Source organism: Heteronotia binoei, chromosome 13 (genome assembly GCF_032191835.1).
Source record: "Heteronotia binoei isolate CCM8104 ecotype False Entrance Well chromosome 13, APGP_CSIRO_Hbin_v1, whole genome shotgun sequence".
Taxonomy (NCBI): domain Eukaryota; kingdom Metazoa; phylum Chordata; class Lepidosauria; order Squamata; family Gekkonidae; genus Heteronotia; species Heteronotia binoei.
The window spans coordinates 67616654-67633918 of record NC_083235.1 but is presented as its reverse complement, the minus strand read 5'-3'; the positions used below and the strand labels follow the sequence as shown (position 1 = coordinate 67633918).

Below are 17265 nucleotides of genomic sequence, written 5' to 3'. Positions count from 1 at the left end.
GGTCCTCAGATTCCATCGCTAGTATTCAGAAAGCTGTAGAATCAGATTCTCGTGCTATAAAGGTCTTTGCAGATAAGCAGTCTTTTAATAAAGAGGAAAATGAACATACATTCAAACAGAAACTCTGGGTCGATGTAAGCACAACAATCTCAACCTTGCTGTGCATAAATCCCCAGAATGTAATGTCAGCATGAGTGTTAACCATGGATGGTGTTCAATCAATTTCGTTTTTAACAAGGCCATTTCAAATCTTTGTTACAGGCAAACTTTAATTAGCATTAAACATAGTCGACATTAATGCTAATCAACATCATCATCTCCTCTCATCATCATAAAGTGCTGTCAAGCTGCAATGGACTTGCTGCAACCCCTCACAGGGTTTTCAAGACAAGAAGAAGAAGACATTGGATTTATATCCCGCCCTCCACTCCGAAGAGTCTCAGAGCGGCTCACAATCTCCTTTCCCTTCCTCCCCCACAACAGACACCCTGTGAGGTAGATGAAGATATTGGATTTATATCCCGCCCCCCACTCCGAAGAGTCTCAGAGCGGCTCACAATCTCCTTTCCCTTCCTCCCCCACAACAGACACCCTGTGAGGTAGATGAAGATATTGGATTTATATCCCGCCCCCCACTCCGAAGAGTCTCAGAGCGGCTCACAATCTCCTTTACCTTCCTTCCCCACAACAGACACCCTGTGAGGTAGATGAAGATATTGGATTTATATCCCGCCCTCCACTCCAAAGAGTCTCAGAGCGGCTCACAATCTCCTTTACCTTCCCCACCCCCCACAACAGACACCCTGTGAGGTAGATGAAGATATTGGATTTATATCCCGCCCTCCACTCCGAAGAGTCTCAGAGCGGCTCACAATCTCCTTTACCTTCCTCCCCCACAACAGACACCCTGTGAGGTAGATGAAGATATTGGATTTATATCCCGCCCCCCACTCCGAAGAGTCTCAGAGCGGCTCACAGTCTCCTTTACCTTCCTTCCCCACAACAGACACCCTGTGAGGTAGATGAAGATATTGGATTTATATCCCGCCCTCCAATCCGAAGAGTCTCAGAGCGGCTCACAATCTCCTTTACCTTCCTCCCCCACAACAGACACCCTGTGAGGTAGATGAAGATATTGGATTTATATCCCGCCCTCCATTCCGAAGAGTCTCAGAGCGGCTCACAATCTCCTTTACCTTCCTCCCCCACAACAGACACCCTGTGAGGTGGGTGGGGCTGAGAGGGCTCTCACAGCAGCTGCCCTTTCAAGGACAACTCCTACCAGAGCTATGGCTGACCCAAGGCCATGCTAGCAGGTGCAAGTGGAGGAGTGGGGAATCAAACCCGGCTCTCCCAGATAAAAGTCCGCACACTTAACCACTACACCAAACTGACTCTCCGAGCTGAGGTGCTTTCTCCTACATCAGAACAAGCAACGGTTGGGATAGGTTTCTGTGGAAAAGAAAAGGAACTGGAGAAAAGGGGCATGTTATGCTACAACCTGATCCTGGGTTAAAAAGTTAGAAATGTTGCATTACAATCACTAATATTACCTTTGATTAAGCCCTCCCCCCCTCAGGGAATGTTAGCTAAACCAGTTAATTTAGGGGGAAATACTGCAGCTTTCTACTTCCTACACATTTTTTCCCCAGACAATGCAGGTCCCTGGAGTCAAGGCAGGATTCTGATGCAATCCGGGATTGTGTTAAGTTTGTCCCACCATGAAGGTCTACATTAAAAAAAAAAAAGGTTATCTGCCCTGGCAAGATGAAAAACTAACTGCATGCTGACAAGCTTGTTTTGTATTCCTCTCATGTAGAAAGAAAATTATATTCATCTAATATCGTTATGGTGTGTTCTGTTAGAGCTGTTACAGAGATCAGGTCCCTCTGAGACATAATGGATACACGTGGGAGTTACTTTGACAACTACACTCTCTACAGTAGGAGTTACCTAACAGTTATGGGGGGTGGGGAGGCAAAACAATCAGACTGGTACCCATCTTAATAGTAAATAGGTATTATTCACTCCCATTTGCCATCTCTCAAGGATATCATTTTTGCATTAAAGGACAGGGCTTGTCTTGGACACGCACACACCCCCTCCCAAAATAATCAAATTCCAATGCAGCAGACTGAACATTAGCTTATTCTTTCCCAGGATCAGCAGTCCCAAGCACCAGTATCAAATCTTCAGGCATCTGGGTGTTTCTTCCCTTTTCGCTGGGTGTGGGAATATTGAAATTCCTTCCCATTGTCAGTATGATCAGTATGCAGTTTCCACTATCTTGCTGAACATGTGAGCGAGTGCAGGGGAAGGTTAGTGCAGTAGATTTAAGAGGAAAAGACAAGTAAGACCAGTGGGCAGGCAAGTTTGATGGCGCTGGCTGCCTCCATGCCCACCCCCAATCTGCCCTTCTAACCTTGCCCCTAGGGCTCCGTCAAAACTTCTTCCGTGTTACGGTAGTTCTCCAGAGAAAAGCAGCGCATCATGCATCATACCATCGCAGACCATCAGATGTCAAATTTAGTTGCCATCAAGCCTGCAGCACAGTCCCTTTTTATAGTGATGGGAAAACAAGTCCCGCTGCCCACTGGCAAAAGCAAACGCCATTCTCAGTAATCTGTTATAAAAGGGAGCTGGACTTGGCAGCTTTGGGGTTCATTAGAACCAGAAGCAGATCCACATGGCAGCCTTTGGAAGCAGTTTTGGAAATGACAAGAAAGCAGCCAAGTCTTTTTTTCCCATGCATTCCACATTCTGCACTTGCACACCCAAAGTCACCAAGGCACGAGATTCAGCCTTGGCACCAGGCGGGGATGAGCATGTCCCCTTCTTATCTTCATCATTTATGTGAAACGTTCATATTATTTTTCCCCTAGAGAAAAAGGTTATTTATGTAGGCTGGGCAGTAAACCACACTGTGCCCCATTACAGAGTACATACGCTTAGCATGAAGAGTAGAAATATAATAACAGTATGCAACAGTTTAGCATGCAGAGTAGAAATACTATAATAACCTGCAACAGTTCAAGTAACTTACGTCCCATGTTACTACTAGCAGCAGCAGATAACGACTTACTAAGTAGCCAAACTGTGGCACGCCCGCCTACCTCTTCAGACCCATGCTGTGCCGGCTCCCTCTTTCAGTAGACTAAAGGCAAAGTCACACCAAGGCATGGGACAGAGGACTATATACTTAGCATGCATTAATACATACACTAGGGATTTTATTTGTAGGACACTTGCCAGAAAGGCTGGCCACCAGTCACCTTGGGAAACCCAAGGAAGTCTATATGTTGGCTCTTCCTCAATGGATTATATCTGCAGAACCTGAAAAGGAGCAATGCTGCAAAGTTTCAGGAGCAAGCTGTAAAGGTAAACTGAAAGTCTCTTATTTCTCTCTGGCAAGGAAGCTCTACACACTCCAGAAGCTTGTGACTGTGGAAATTCTTCTGCAAACAATGATTTACGGTACATCTCCTTGTTCTTTAAAATCAGAGAGCCTTTACATGTGATGATTATGACAATTAAACATTAAAAGGAGGGTCTACTAGCATACACACGGCTTGACTAACCAACCACATCTGTGCAGGATGCTCGATATATCTCTAGGATAAGTACAAACTGTTTCAAACAACTGGACAAGAAGCAGAAAATTGGAATGCCAATCGTCAGAAGAAGCCTTTGGTGCCAATAATGCAAACTTCAGCCTTCATTAGCTCCCTCCCTCCCTCCTCTTCATCCTAAGAGCGTCAAGAGAAGAGACAGTCCCCACAGGCGACAGTGTGCTCTGCAGCATCTCCAGTTTGTCCCTCTGGCCCTTCTTGCTCTTACAGATCACCCAGGAGCTAGATCTCTACAGGTCTAACATACGTGCCACAGGGATTGGTGTTTGGGCTATGTTTACAAGACTTATTACATAATGTAATTTTCAAGCATATATTTCTCCCTAATTCAGGAGAAAAATGTGGGTACAGTCAGAAATTATACACACACACAAACACAAACACACACACAGTTCTTCCCCAAACTGCATGTGATCCCAGATTTATTAACCTGCAAGGATGGATAATTGCTACAACATTTGTTTCTTCTGAGCATACATAGCAGCTCTCTAGATATAGGATATTTAGCATGCATAATCCTTACGAGTTTATGCCATACCTCCCCCCCCCCAACAAGTATACCTACAGGAGGGGGCATTTGGTGGTGCAATGCTCAGACACATTTGAAAAAGAGATAGCACAGAAGGATTTACTAACACAAAGCACGACAAACCCATCTAATGTACTTGGATCTGAAATTCTCCATTTACACAGAATAACCGCACCAAAGTGAAACACGAACAAAGCCAAGTCCCTGTCATGGACCAACTCATTTAATGAAGCCCTTTATACATCAGTGGCTGAGGAAAAGATGCAGGGGGGAAAGCCATCTTGAATTCAAATGTTAAGAAAAGAGAAGACAGTGTGAAAGATAAACTTACTTTGCCACTTTTGGCGGTCTGGGACATCCAGAAATCTGTCTGTTTAAAAAGCATCTGGGCTAGTATCGTTGCACTGCTTGGAACCTCGAACGGCAACTTCCAGTGCTGCTGCCCAGAGAGATGCAGAGAGCAATAGAGAGGGAGAGAGCGAGCAGAGCGCAACGCTGCAGAAAAAAGAGAGACAGGGACGGCAGAGTGAAGCACGAAGCCACTGATTAATTCAGCCTGTTGCCAGTCACACTGCTGCATGCTGGCTGTGGGATGAGAAAGGGAGGGATGAGAAATGACAGAGGAGGAAGCTCTTCCCAATCACGTACCACAGGTTCACAAGAAGGAGGGAGCCAGAGCCAGGCATTCCACAAAATACCTGCATAGAAGGAAGGCGGTGTACAATCAAGCAAGGAGCGATGCTAGCAGAGAACAGCCTCACATTCAAAATACGGCTGGTGTCAAAAAATGTATGATATGGTAAGGAAACACCAGCGCTAGCCATAAAGGCAGAGAAAGGAAGGCTGGATTGGACAGGAGGAGGATTAATTTAGCAAATGAGAAAGTCTGTGAATGGCTACGCAGTCACGTATTGCCAAATCTCACAGTCCGGATGCCAAACTATTTCTTTCTAAAGGCAATGATCTCAATAATTCAAGGGGGATACAAGAGGCCTTCAATTTGCTGAGCTAAGTAATTCTCGCTCTCTCCTGCACCAGCCTCTTGCTCCCGGCAGGGTTTCCCAGTAGGAATCCGGATGGAGGAGAGCAGCGAAACCCCCCTCCAAGCATCAAATATTCATGGAGACTCAGGAGGCGACTCCAGCAGAAGGTGCGCTGCAGGTTATTAATAGCTACCTATTGTGTCTGGGGCTTGCCACCCGCTGAGATTCCAAAAGGAACCAAAAAGGGGGGGGGGGGGATAAGAGACATAGGTGGCAAAAGATAACAGGAAGCACATCCGTTCCTTATCTCAGCCTATCTGTATCCGATCAGGTGACACAGATAGGAACCTGTGTGGAATACTCATACTATCCTCTCTGCTTTGAGGCCTTTGCTGATATTATAATCCAGGTAAAATCAGATCCAGATCTTGCACAAAAGTAACAGCAAAAAGCTCAGAGAAAACTCTTGTCATCGATTTAAGGCCACACGGATGTTTCTGCACCTCACGAACAAGGATACCACTTGCTTCCCCTGCAAACAAGTAATGAATTGTTTCAGGCATATCCCTGCAAAAGAAACTTCTTTTCTGCAAGCTCCTTGAAAAGGTAGCCTCGCCATACCACCTCTGGGAAAAGGCACATTACGGCTCAGGTGTATGCCTTCCATCGTTTTGCTTAGGCGGCTGTTTTTGATGTTCTGTTTGCATAGACAGCTGCTCAGGAAAAAAATGGACTTGAAGCCTAGCAGAACATGGCCACTGTAAAGAAAGATACCCGTGGTCACAGAGAGAGCCTCTCCAACCCTTCAATTAGCCAAGCTTGGAAGTGCTAGGACAGGAATCAAAGGGGGGGGGGATATCCCTGATGAAGATGCTGTTTCAATGGGGAGTTAACAGGCTATCACATTTGTCGGGGCCTAAGTCCCCAACCAATGGGTACCTAAACATACTTACGGGTTCACACTAAACTGAAACACACGGGCAGTACTTTGAAAATGGGAAAAACGCATTTGTGTACCTGTGTGCACTCACACAGGAGGATCCCCCATTCTATTAGAACTGTACCATTAGCTCACTAACCACATCCTGAACAGAAGACTCAACAAGGTATGGAACAAAGAACAGAGCAAAGTGGTCCATCAGACTGAGGAGTCAACTTGAACCTTCAAACTCCACCACCGTCTTCCGCTGGCAATTCCTTTATCGCCAAAGATGCTTTTCCGTATCAATCAGCCCCAGCACACAACACATTTGAGATTTTTCCAGCTAAACAGAAAGCACAAATGCCTGTTATGTCTTTTAAAGTTAAGTTAGATACGCCCTGATCTGCATAGCCCAGTCAAGCCCGCTCTCATCAGATCTCAGAAGCTAAGAAGGGCCAACTCCAGCAAGTACCTGGATGGGAGACCCCCTTAAAATACCAGCAGTCAGGAGGCGGGGCAGGCTTTATGCAGCCACCTCTCTGAATATCCTCCAGGCCCCCAGAAAGGTCAGTCACCAGAGGTCACCATGACTTCCAGGTGCACAAACACATACACACAATCAAACGTTCAAAATACAAAAAATATCCCCCCCCCCCAAAAAAAAATTTTAAGTTACATAAAATACAATTATTGTTTTCATTTCCCACCTACGTTCCAAGAAGTAACCAGTTCTGTTTAAACATACACAGCACGATACAGCCATTGATCATAAATAGAAATAACTTACGGGGGTCAAACAGATGAGATCAGCTATCTCCTTACGTGTGACAATCTGCTAGCCCAGACAGGCAACACAAGCAAAACACAGGTGACCCTACTAAGACTGGGCAGTAGTGAAGGGAATAACATTCCCACACAAGGAAAAAAGGTATCTTGTAGAGCAACCATAATCATGTTCCTACCCTTATGTCACGGCTGGGGCCGGGTCAGGCAAAGTCCAGAGGCAGTCCGAGGTCTGTAGCCAGTAAGCAGGAGGGTCCGAGGCGCCAAATCCGAATCACTGTAGAAGTATCGCAGGTCTGAGGTCCAGAAGCCGAGGTCAGGGAGTCCAGAAGTCCAAAGCCAAAGTCAGGGAGTCAGGAACCAAAGTCAAGCCGGAGTGGATGCTAGAATGTCAGGGAGATGACTAGTTGCTTCCACAAAGCTTCCTCCCAAAGCCTACAGCTATATAGCCCTCTGCTGGCTGTTGCCCGTTTGGGCTAATTGCTGGCTCAGGGAGGCAGCCAGGATCCTGTTACCACTCAAGCATCCTTGCTCTTAGAAGGGCCAGAATCCTCTCAGAACTCAGGGCTCAGGGAGCGTCTTGCTTGTGAGCGTGCCGCCCTCCTCCGATCCCTGAGGTCCTGCTGGAGGCGGTCACGCACACGAGCCACCCGAGAGGGCGAGGCAGGGGGGCTGGGATCTTCTCCAGCAGGAGGCAGGGGCACTGGTGCAGGTGGCAGGGGCACAGTTTCCTCATCAGACTCAACCTCCTCTGAAGGGTCCCCAGCACCCATGACACTATCCCCCCCCCAGGGCCCCCCTCCGTCGAGGGACCTGGAAGGTCGGGGTGGTCGTTGTGGAACTGGTGCACCAAGTCCGGGGCATGAAGATTGTCCTCGGGCTCCCAAGACCGGTCTTCTGGGCCGTATCCCTCCCAGTCCACCAGGTACTGGAGGCCTCCACGATGGTACCGGGAGTCCAGGATCTGGCGCACCTCATATTCTTCCTCGTCATCCACCAACACTGGTGGTGGCGGCGGTGGGGAAGGAGTCCGAGCTGGGTCAGGGGGTGCAGCCGGAACAAGGAGGGAGCGATGAAACACGGGGTGAATGCGGAGGTGGGGTGGCAACTGGAGCCTGAAGGCGACGGGGTTTATTTGTTCAACGACGGGGTAGGGTCCAATGAACCGTGCATCCAGCTTGTGAGACCGACCAGGCCGGCGCAGGTAGCGAGTTGAGAGCCACACCTGATCCCCCGGCTGCACTGGAGGGCCTTCTTGCCTCTTTCGGTCCGCAGCCCGTTTATATGCCTCCTTGGCTTGCTGTAGCTGCTCTCGGAGCAAGTCTTGGCTGGCACGGAGTTCTTGCAGGTAGGCATCGACGGCGGGGACATTCGTGGGTGGTAGGATCGCTGGGAAGAACCGAGGGTGGTACCCGTAGGTTGCAGCAAACGGGGTCATTTGGGTGGATGAATGGACCGCGTTGTTGTATGCAAACTCCGCTAGGGGCAATAGAGTGGTCCAGTCATCCTGCTGGTAACAGGTGTAACAGCGGAGATATTGCTCTAGCGTGGCATTGGTGCGCTCTGTCTGGCCATCTGTCTGTGGGTGGTAGGCCGAGGACAGGTGCACTCGAGTACCCAGGCTGGAATGGAGGGCTTGCCAGAACCGAGAGGAGAACTGAGGGCCCCGATCGGAGATCAGATGGGCTGGGAGTCCATGCAGACGAAAGATGTGTTGCAGGTAAAGCTGGGCCGTCTCCTGAGCTGTGGGGAGTTTCGGGCACGGAACAAAGTGGGCCATCTTGGTAAATAGGTCAACGACCACCCAGATACAAGTCTGACCCTTGGAGCATGGAAGTTCCGTGATGAAGTCCATCGAGATGGTATCCCAGGGTCCTGAAGATGTGGGCAAGGGCTGCAGCAACCCTGAGGGTTTGGCTGGGATGTCTTTGGCCCGTCGGCAGACGTCACAGGAGCTGACATAGCGGGCAACATCAGCGCGAACTCGTGGCCACCAGAATTCCCTTGTCAGCAAGTGGGTGGTCTTATGCTGTCCAAAGTGCCCGGCGGGTAATGAGTCGTGGGTCAGGCGTAGCACTTCTGCCCGCAAGGGCCCGGGCGGCACATAGAGGCGTTCGCGGTGTAGCAAGAGGCCGCCTCGAGTCGTGAACTCCCCTGTTGGGTCATCTTGGAGAGCCTGGAGGTGTTGCTGGACCCAGGGATCATTGGCCTGGCTAGCCCGAATGTCCTCCACGAGTGCTGGTGAAGTGGAGGTGGCTGCAAATACTGAGGGCGGCAGGATTGGAGCAGCGGGCGCGGTCTCAGTTGAGGCAGGGGCGTATTCCGGTTTCCGGGAGAGCGCATCTGCTTTCCGGTTCTGGGTATGGGGGATGTAGGAGATCCGGAAGTCGAAGCGAGAGAAGAATAGGGACCACCGGATCTGGCGCTGGTTGAGACGGCGGGTGGTCTGGAGGTGTTCCAAGTTCCGGTGATCGGTGAGCACTTGAACAGGGTGGCGAGCCCCTTCGAGGTAATGTCGCCAAACCTCAAACGCCGCCTTGATCGCGAGCAACTCCCTCTCCCAGATGGTATAGTTCCTCTCTGCAGCAGTGAGCTGCCGCGAGTAATAGGCGCAGGGCTGTAGTGGCTGGGACGGCTCCTCGCGCTGGGACAGCACTGCTCCCAGGGCCACGTTGGAGGCATCAGCTTCCACCGTAAAGGGAAGCTGGGGGTCGGGGTATCTCAGGAGTGGCCCGGTGGCAAAGCGAGTCTTCAGGGTGGAGAAGGCGTTATCGGCCTCTGGGGACCAGCGGAAGGGTTCTTTGGGGCGGAGTAGTTGAGTCAGGGGTGTGGTCAGGGATGCGTAGGCCAGGATGAATTGCCGATAGTAGTTGGCAAAACCGAGGAACCGCTGCAGGTCTTTGCGATTCTGAGGAGCCTGCCAGGTCAGGACCGCTTCTACTTTTTTCGGGTCCATGAGGATCCCCTGCGGTGACACGATGTGCCCAAGGAACTCGACGGAGCGCAGGTCGAAGTCGCACTTCTCCAGCTTGGCGTAGAGACCATGGGCTCGTAGGCGCTGCAGGACCTGGCGGACGTGCTCGGCGTGCTGGGCAGGATTGTGGGAGTAAATTAGGATGTCATCCAGGTATATGATCGTGAAGCGGTCGAGCAGGTCCCGGAATATGTCATTCATGAACCTCTGGAAGACAGCGGGGGCATTGGTCAGTCCGAAGGGCATTACCAGGTGCTCGTACTGCCCGTATCGGGTCCCAAACGCGGTCTTCCATTCGTCTCCGGGCCGTATGCGCACCAAATTGTACGCTCCACGGAGGTCCAGCTTGGTGTAGATTTGGGCCCCCTTTAGGCGATCCAAGAGTTCAGGGATCAGTGGTAGAGGGTACCGGTCGCGGATGGTGATCTTGTTCAGGGCCCGGTAGTCATTGCACAGCCGGAGCTCCCCACTTTTCTTCTTCACGAAGAGCACTGGAGCAGATAGGGGAGAGGTTGAGGGTCGGATGAATCCGCGTTTCAGGTTCTTGTCCAGGAAGTCTCGCAGAGCTGCCAACTCCGGCTCCGACATTGGGTACAGACGCCCCACCGGGAGTGGTGCCCCAGGTACCAAATCAATGGCACAGTCGTAGGGCCGGTGAGGGGGAAGCTGATCAGCTCCTGTCTCTTCGAAGACATCAGCAAAGTCCACATACTTCTGAGGGAGCTGAGGACCACCACTCGGGATGCCAGCTGCTAGAGTGGTGGGAGGAGTCAGATGGGGGCATGGGTCTCGGAAGCGTAGTTCCTGCTGGGCCCAGTCCACGATGGGGTTGTGCAGCTTCAGCCAGGAAAGGCCTAGAATCAGCGGGAAGCGAGGCATGCGGGCGACATCAAACCGCAGCTGTTCTTGGTGCTGCTGGACGTGGAAGGTGATGGGACAGGTCTCCTGGGTGACGGGGCCAGAACGGAGGAGGCGCCCGTCAATAGCCTCCACCAGCGACGGAATCCCTTTTGTCTGCACAGGGATCTGGTGCTGCTTCACAAAGGCGGCATCTATAAAACAGTGGGCCGCTCCCGAGTCCAGCATGGCATACACGAACAGCCAGCGTTCATCAGGCAGACGGAGTTTGACTGGTAGCAGGAATGGCCCTGGGGTATCAGCCCGCTGTTCGGAGGACCCAGCTAGTCGCCCCAGGCTGGGGGGTCCACTTACGCCTGGGGCTGCCCTTTTGGCGGCGGTGGCAGCGAAGGTCCAGGTATCCGATGCTTAGCAGGGCAGCCAGAGGCATAGTGGCCTGCCGTGCCGCAGTAGAGGCACAGATTCTGTGTGCGGCGTCTGGTCTTTTCCTCTGGGGTCAGGCGGGGTCGAGCAGCTCCAAGCTGCATAGGCTCATCCTTGGTGCTGGTACTAGCTGGGGACGGGCGAGGAGCCAGGTAGCACGGCGCAGGGAGCTGGCGCCCTCTGGTCTTGGCTTGGGGGCGACTTTCCAGGCGGCCATCGATGCGGAGGCAGAGGGTGATAAGTTCTTGGAGCGTGAGTGGCTGCTCCACCCTGGCCAGTTCATCCAGGACCTCCTCTGCCAACCCCTCAGTAAACTGGTCCATCTGGGCAGCCTCATTCCACGCCAAGTCCTGGGTCAGGAGCTTGAATTCAGTGGCATATTGAGCCACCGAGGAGTTGCCTTGTCTCAGTGCCCTGATCTTCCGGTTGGCTGTGGCTGCTTGGACTGGGTTTGAGAAAGCAGCAGACAGGTGGGCCTCAAACCCCTGGTAATCAGTCAGTAGGGGAGAGGACGCGACCAGTAAGGGTGTGGCCCATTTGGCCGCCTGCCCCTTTAACAGACTGATGACGAAACACACCTTGGTTTTGTCATTGAGGAAGTCCCGTGCTCTCAGTTCAAAGTACAGCCGACACTGTGCTAGGAAGGCAGGAAATTCTTCCACGGCACCCCCAAATCTGTCAGGTGGGGGAACTGGGCACTTGGCTGGAGCACTGGCCGCAGGTTGTTGCTGCAAGTGCACTACTGCCTGTGTTAGCTGCTGTACCTGGGCTTGGAGCGCAGCCAGTAGTTCTGTGGTTTCACTTGCTTCAGCATCCATCCTGTGGAGTGGGTGTTTGTCGGTGGAAGCAATCTGTCACGGCTGGGGCCGGGTCAGGCAAAGTCCAGAGGCAGTCCGAGGTCTGTAGCCAGTAAGCAGGAGGGTCCGAGGCGCCAAATCCGAATCACTGTAGAAGTATCGCAGGTCTGAGGTCCAGAAGCCGAGGTCAGGGAGTCCAGAAGTCCAAAGCCAAAGTCAGGGAGTCAGGAACCAAAGTCAAGCCGGAGTGGATGCTAGAATGTCAGGGAGATGACTAGTTGCTTCCACAAAGCTTCCTCCCAAAGCCTACAGCTATATAGCCCTCTGCTGGCTGTTGCCCGTTTGGGCTAATTGCTGGCTCAGGGAGGCAGCCAGGATCCTGTTACCACTCAAGCATCCTTGCTCTTAGAAGGGCCAGAATCCTCTCAGAACTCAGGGCTCAGGGAGCGTCTTGCTTGTGAGCGTGCCGCCCTCCTCCGATCCCTGAGGTCCTGCCGGAGGCGGTCACGCACACGAGCCACCCGAGAGGGCGAGGCAGGGGGGCTGGGATCTTCTCCAGCAGGAGGCAGGGGCACTGGTGCAGGTGGCAGGGGCACAGTTTCCTCATCAGACTCAACCTCCTCTGAAGGGTCCCCAGCACCCATGACACCTTATTTGCAAGATCAAACAGGTAAACAAACTGAGCAAGGGAGTGCTGTGTTTATTATGTACCACCACAAGCATGAGCATGCTACGGGGCATAAACTGCAGATCCATAATGAGGCACTCTATCTATATTAAGAGAAGAAGATGAAGATACTGGATTTATATCCCGCCCTCCACTCCGAAGAGTCTCAGAGCGGCTCATAATCTCCTTTACCTTCCTCCCCCACAACAGACACCCTGTGAGGTAGGTGAAGATATTGGATTTATATCCCGCCCTCCACTCCGAAGAGTCTCAGAGCGGCTCATAATCTCCTTTACCTTCCTCCCCCACAACAGACACCCTGTGAGGTAGATGAAGATATTGGATTTATATCCCGCCCTCCACTCCGAAGAGTCTCAGAGCGGCTCATAATCTCCTTTACCTTCCTCCCCCACAACAGACACCCTGTGAGGTAGATGAAGATATTGGATTTATATCCCGCCCTCCACTCCGAAGAGTCTCAGAGCGGCTCATAATCTCCTTTACCTTCCTCCCCCACAACAGACACCCTGTGAGGTAGATGAAGATATTGGATTTATATCCCGCCCTCCACTCCGAAGAGTCTCAGAGCGGCTCATAATCTCCTTTACCTTCCTCCCCCACAACAGACACCCTGTGAGGTAGATGAAGATATTGGATTTATATCCCGCCCTCCACTCCGAAGAGTCTCAGAGTGGCTCACAATCTCCTTTCCCTTCCTCCCCAACAGACACCTTGTGAGGTAGATGAAGATATTGGATTTATATCCCGCCCTCCACTCCGAAGAGTCTCAGAGCGGCTCACAATCTCCTTTCCCTTCCTCCCCCACAACAGACACCCTGTGAGGTGGGTGGGGCTGGAGAGGGCGCTCACAGCAGCTGCCCTTTCAAGGACAACCTCTGCCAGAGCTATGGCTGACCCAAGGCCATGCTAGCAGGTGCAAGTGGAGGAGTGGGGAATCAAACCCGGTTCTCCCAGATAAGAGTCCGCACACTTAACCACTACACCAAACTGGCTCTCAAGAGGGCATAAACTTATTGACAAGAGTATGCATAACATTTCAGTTTCAGCACTTGGCATCTCAGGTTAAAGGCTCTTGGAGAACAAGGCTGAGAAATACCTCTATCTGAGATGGAGAGATTCTGCTAGTCCAGCATAAGAGCACAAAAGTAGATGAGGGGAAATGCTATCTTCCTTGAAGGCAGCTTCTTATGCAAGCAATGTGAAAGGCAGAAGAAAATGGTCAACTGTGCAGCCAAAAATCTCACCCACCATTAGTTAAAAACCTGAAGTCTGTCCAAATAAAACTCCACGGATAAAGTTCAAGCAGTAGCGCTGGTTGCAAAAGAAAACCCAGCAGGAAGAGAAGGGGAGAGGAAGGAAAGAGAGACTGCATCTTTCTCCAGGGCATTGTGTTTCCTAGACAACTACTCTTTAACTGCACAAAAAGGCACAAAGTGTATTGCAGGGCACAGACTCCCTACATTCCTCTTAACTGAACACAATTCCTGGTAAGTAATTACGCAGTTGAAGCACAGCTACTTTCCGTAACTGGGGTTTCACCAAGAAAAAGTGAAATAATGAGCGAGGACTGGGAAGCTTTCATACTCCAACAGAGCACACACACAAAATCCAGCAGGTGGGCTTTTTATAGAAATGCTACCAGACAGATTTTTGGGGGTTTTTGCTTTTTAGAGTTCCTTTAATCATGAATGAGCACATGCTGGCACCCCAGACTGTGAAGTCACAGGAAGTAACTGACATTTTTGCTTACCAAAACTGAATACTTCTGTCTTTTTAAATCACAAAGCCATTTTAACACTTTCTCTGGAACTTCACTTTGCTGATCCACATCTTGGTTCAGCACCAACTGAGTTACTTCTACAAAAAAAAAGAGTCTTACAGCTCCTTACACATTTCCTTGCAAACAAGAGTCTTACAGCTCCTTACACATTTCCTTGCAAAGAGCCAGTTTGGTGTAGTGGTTAAGTGTGCGGACTCTTATCTGGGAGAACCGGGTTCGATTCCCCACTCCTCCACTTGCACCTGCTAGCATGGCCTTGGGTCAGCCATAGCCCTGGCAGAGGTTGTCCTTGAAAGGGCAGCTGCTGTGAGAGCCCTCTCCAGCCCCACCCACCTCACAGGGTGTCTGTTGTGGGGGAGGAAGGTAAAGGAGATTGTGAGCCACTCTGAGACTCTTCGGAGTTGAGGGCGGGATATAAATCCAATATCTTCTTCTTCATCTTCTATTCAAGATACTTGCTCCTACAGTGCTGGTGAGTGGACACTGAAAAGCACAACGTGAAGGGAGAGATGTAGGTCCAGAAGAAGAAAACTCAGGACGGTGTTTCCCAAAAGGGGCAACTGTCCCAAAAGAAAGCTGTTGATTAAAATAAGAGATTAAAGGATGGGAAACACGCCTGAAGACCCATTCCACAGGGTTGTTGCGTTAATCTGCAGCCACAGATTACAGGAAGAAATCTTGTGGCAATTTAAAACAGTGGCATAAACTGTTCTGGGCACATACTTCATTAGATGCTTGAAGAGTTTTAGCTCCACTTCTGTTCACAACTGTGCAAATTGCAGAAATCAAGATGTGAGCTCTAACACAGGGCACATGGACACTGCTTTGCATCCGTTCACGAGAATCAGCTCCTAGCAAATGACTGCATAACAGCAAATCCAGAAATTTCTCCTGCATTACTTCCATTGACAGGATGGCAAGAATACTCACCAGGGCACCATGTGGAAGCAGATCATGTGACCAAGCAGGAAGCCCTGTATCAGTGCCTACTGGCATAAAGGTTTCGTTGAGAAGCCTTCCAGACACTTGGAAACCATAGGGAGAATGATAACATCTGGATACGCTAGCCCATGGCAATATTTAATAACCAAAGGGGGGCAGAGATAACCTTTCTACTATGGAAGGCCTTTTCCTCCCACACGTTATGGGATATGCACACTCCATCAGCAGCCAACAGGCAAGCATGCACATCCTTGCTAAGAGACAAATCAAAAACCAAGGGAAGTTTAAAATATGACAAAAATAGCAGAACTATTGGACTGTGGGAACGAGGGCTCACAGAGTTCACTGTGTCAGCCATCACAAACACTAGCCAATGATCCACAGTACTAACTTTGCAAGGATCCACACAACACTACCATAACTCTGAGCTTTGCAGGGAATTTTTAATTTCCCGAATATTTCTCTGCGAACATTAGATCACAATGAAACTGATTCACTGGCACAACGGCATTAGCTACTGAGATTTCATCTGGATTCCCTGCAACAAACGCTATAAGGATCATGCTACCCTGCGGAGACATTTAACAATTTTAAATGTTCCTGAGAAGATACATTCATGTGAAAGAAGCACAGGGATTCCCATCATGATTTCTGGGAAATTATTTTTCAAAAGATAAGGCTGTATTTGGAAAAAGGGCAGCAAAACAGAACTAGCTAATTATGTTTGCGCTTGATTTGCATAACCTCCCTAACAAGAATTACTTTCATTTACTTCAATGGACTCACAAGGGTGCAGCTTCGTGCTGCCAGAGAGGGAACTCGAGTTCTTTTTTGCCAACACTGGAATCCTTTAAAATATGCTGGTGGAAAAGTCTGAGGGAAAACAGAACGGGGAATCAGCGCAGAAAACCAATCTATTAAACAGAAGTTTGTAAATTTGTGGCTGTACACTTGGTTTGTAGCCTCATTCTTGCAGCACTTGGTTTGTAGCCTGGCCGACACAACACTTGGCAAATGTTTAATTATCAGCCATCATCAACAACAGAACGGTATGAATGGCAGAGACTAGAAAACACAACACAAGAATTATTCAGAGTCTCAAGCACCTTACCTTGCAGATTTATTTAGCTATTTATACCATGGCTTTTTCCCCCCAGTGGGGACCCAGAGTGTTCTCCCTTCTTCCATTTTTTCTTCACAACAGCCCTATGAGGTAGATTAAACTGAGACTATGTGACTGGCCCAAGGTCACCCAATGAATTTCCAAGTAGAATGGGAGATTTTAATCTAGGTCTCCCATATCCTAGTCTGATATTCTATCCACTACAACACACAGTCTGAACATCCTTCTTCAGCTCAAGTACTGTCTTTACCACCCCCTCTCCCAATCCCCCGTTGACGGCCAGGGGGCACCTAGCAACCCTACTGTTATTACCTGTCTGGTCAACAGTCCCAGCAAAACATCAGTTTTCAGGGTTTTTTTTTTAAAAAAATACATCGTAACTCCATCAGATAAATGAGGAACATGCATACTGAATGGGGGATATGCTTCTGGGTAGCAGTGTGTGTGAGTCAGATCTTGGGGAATGGGTGGACCATAAGTTAAATATGAACAGCCAGTGTGATGCAGTGACAAAAAGGGCTGTCACCTTGGGGTGTTTCAACAGAGGATTTTGGTAAAGGTGCCAGAACTCTCAAAGAGAGAAATGAAGGAGAAACACGCAGGTGCCACTCGTGAATATTTGAACATTTTTTGAGAATTTTGTTTCCATGAAGAGAATTTTGTTTCCAGAATTCTGTTCCCCCATGTTCCCCCAGGGGGGGGGAACAAAAGCCCTGGTAACATCCAAATTGCAAGATGTCATAGTTCCACTGTACACTGCATTGGTCAGGCTGCATTTGGAGTACTGTGTGCAGTTCTGGAGGCCAAAAAGGATGTTGACAGATACAGCAGGTC

The 17265-nt window shown here is 49.9% G+C and overlaps 1 protein-coding gene across 4 annotated transcripts in view; it reads right to left on the bottom strand.

Moving 5' to 3' along the window:
* TMEM94 (transmembrane protein 94) overlaps positions 1–17265 on the bottom strand; it is a 146448-nt gene that overhangs the window by 96012 nt on the left and 33171 nt on the right. For 3 of the 4 annotated variants that reach the window (XM_060251941.1, XM_060251940.1, XM_060251943.1), the window contains exon 1: positions 4490–4753. The exons of the other annotated variant lie outside the window; for it this stretch is intronic. In XM_060251941.1, coding sequence (XP_060107924.1) covers positions 4490–4738 — 249 coding nt within the window. In that variant the 5' untranslated portion in view covers positions 4739–4753. Of the gene's footprint in view, positions 1–4489; positions 4754–17265 lie in introns of those variants that run through there. 4 annotated transcript variants of the gene reach the window in all.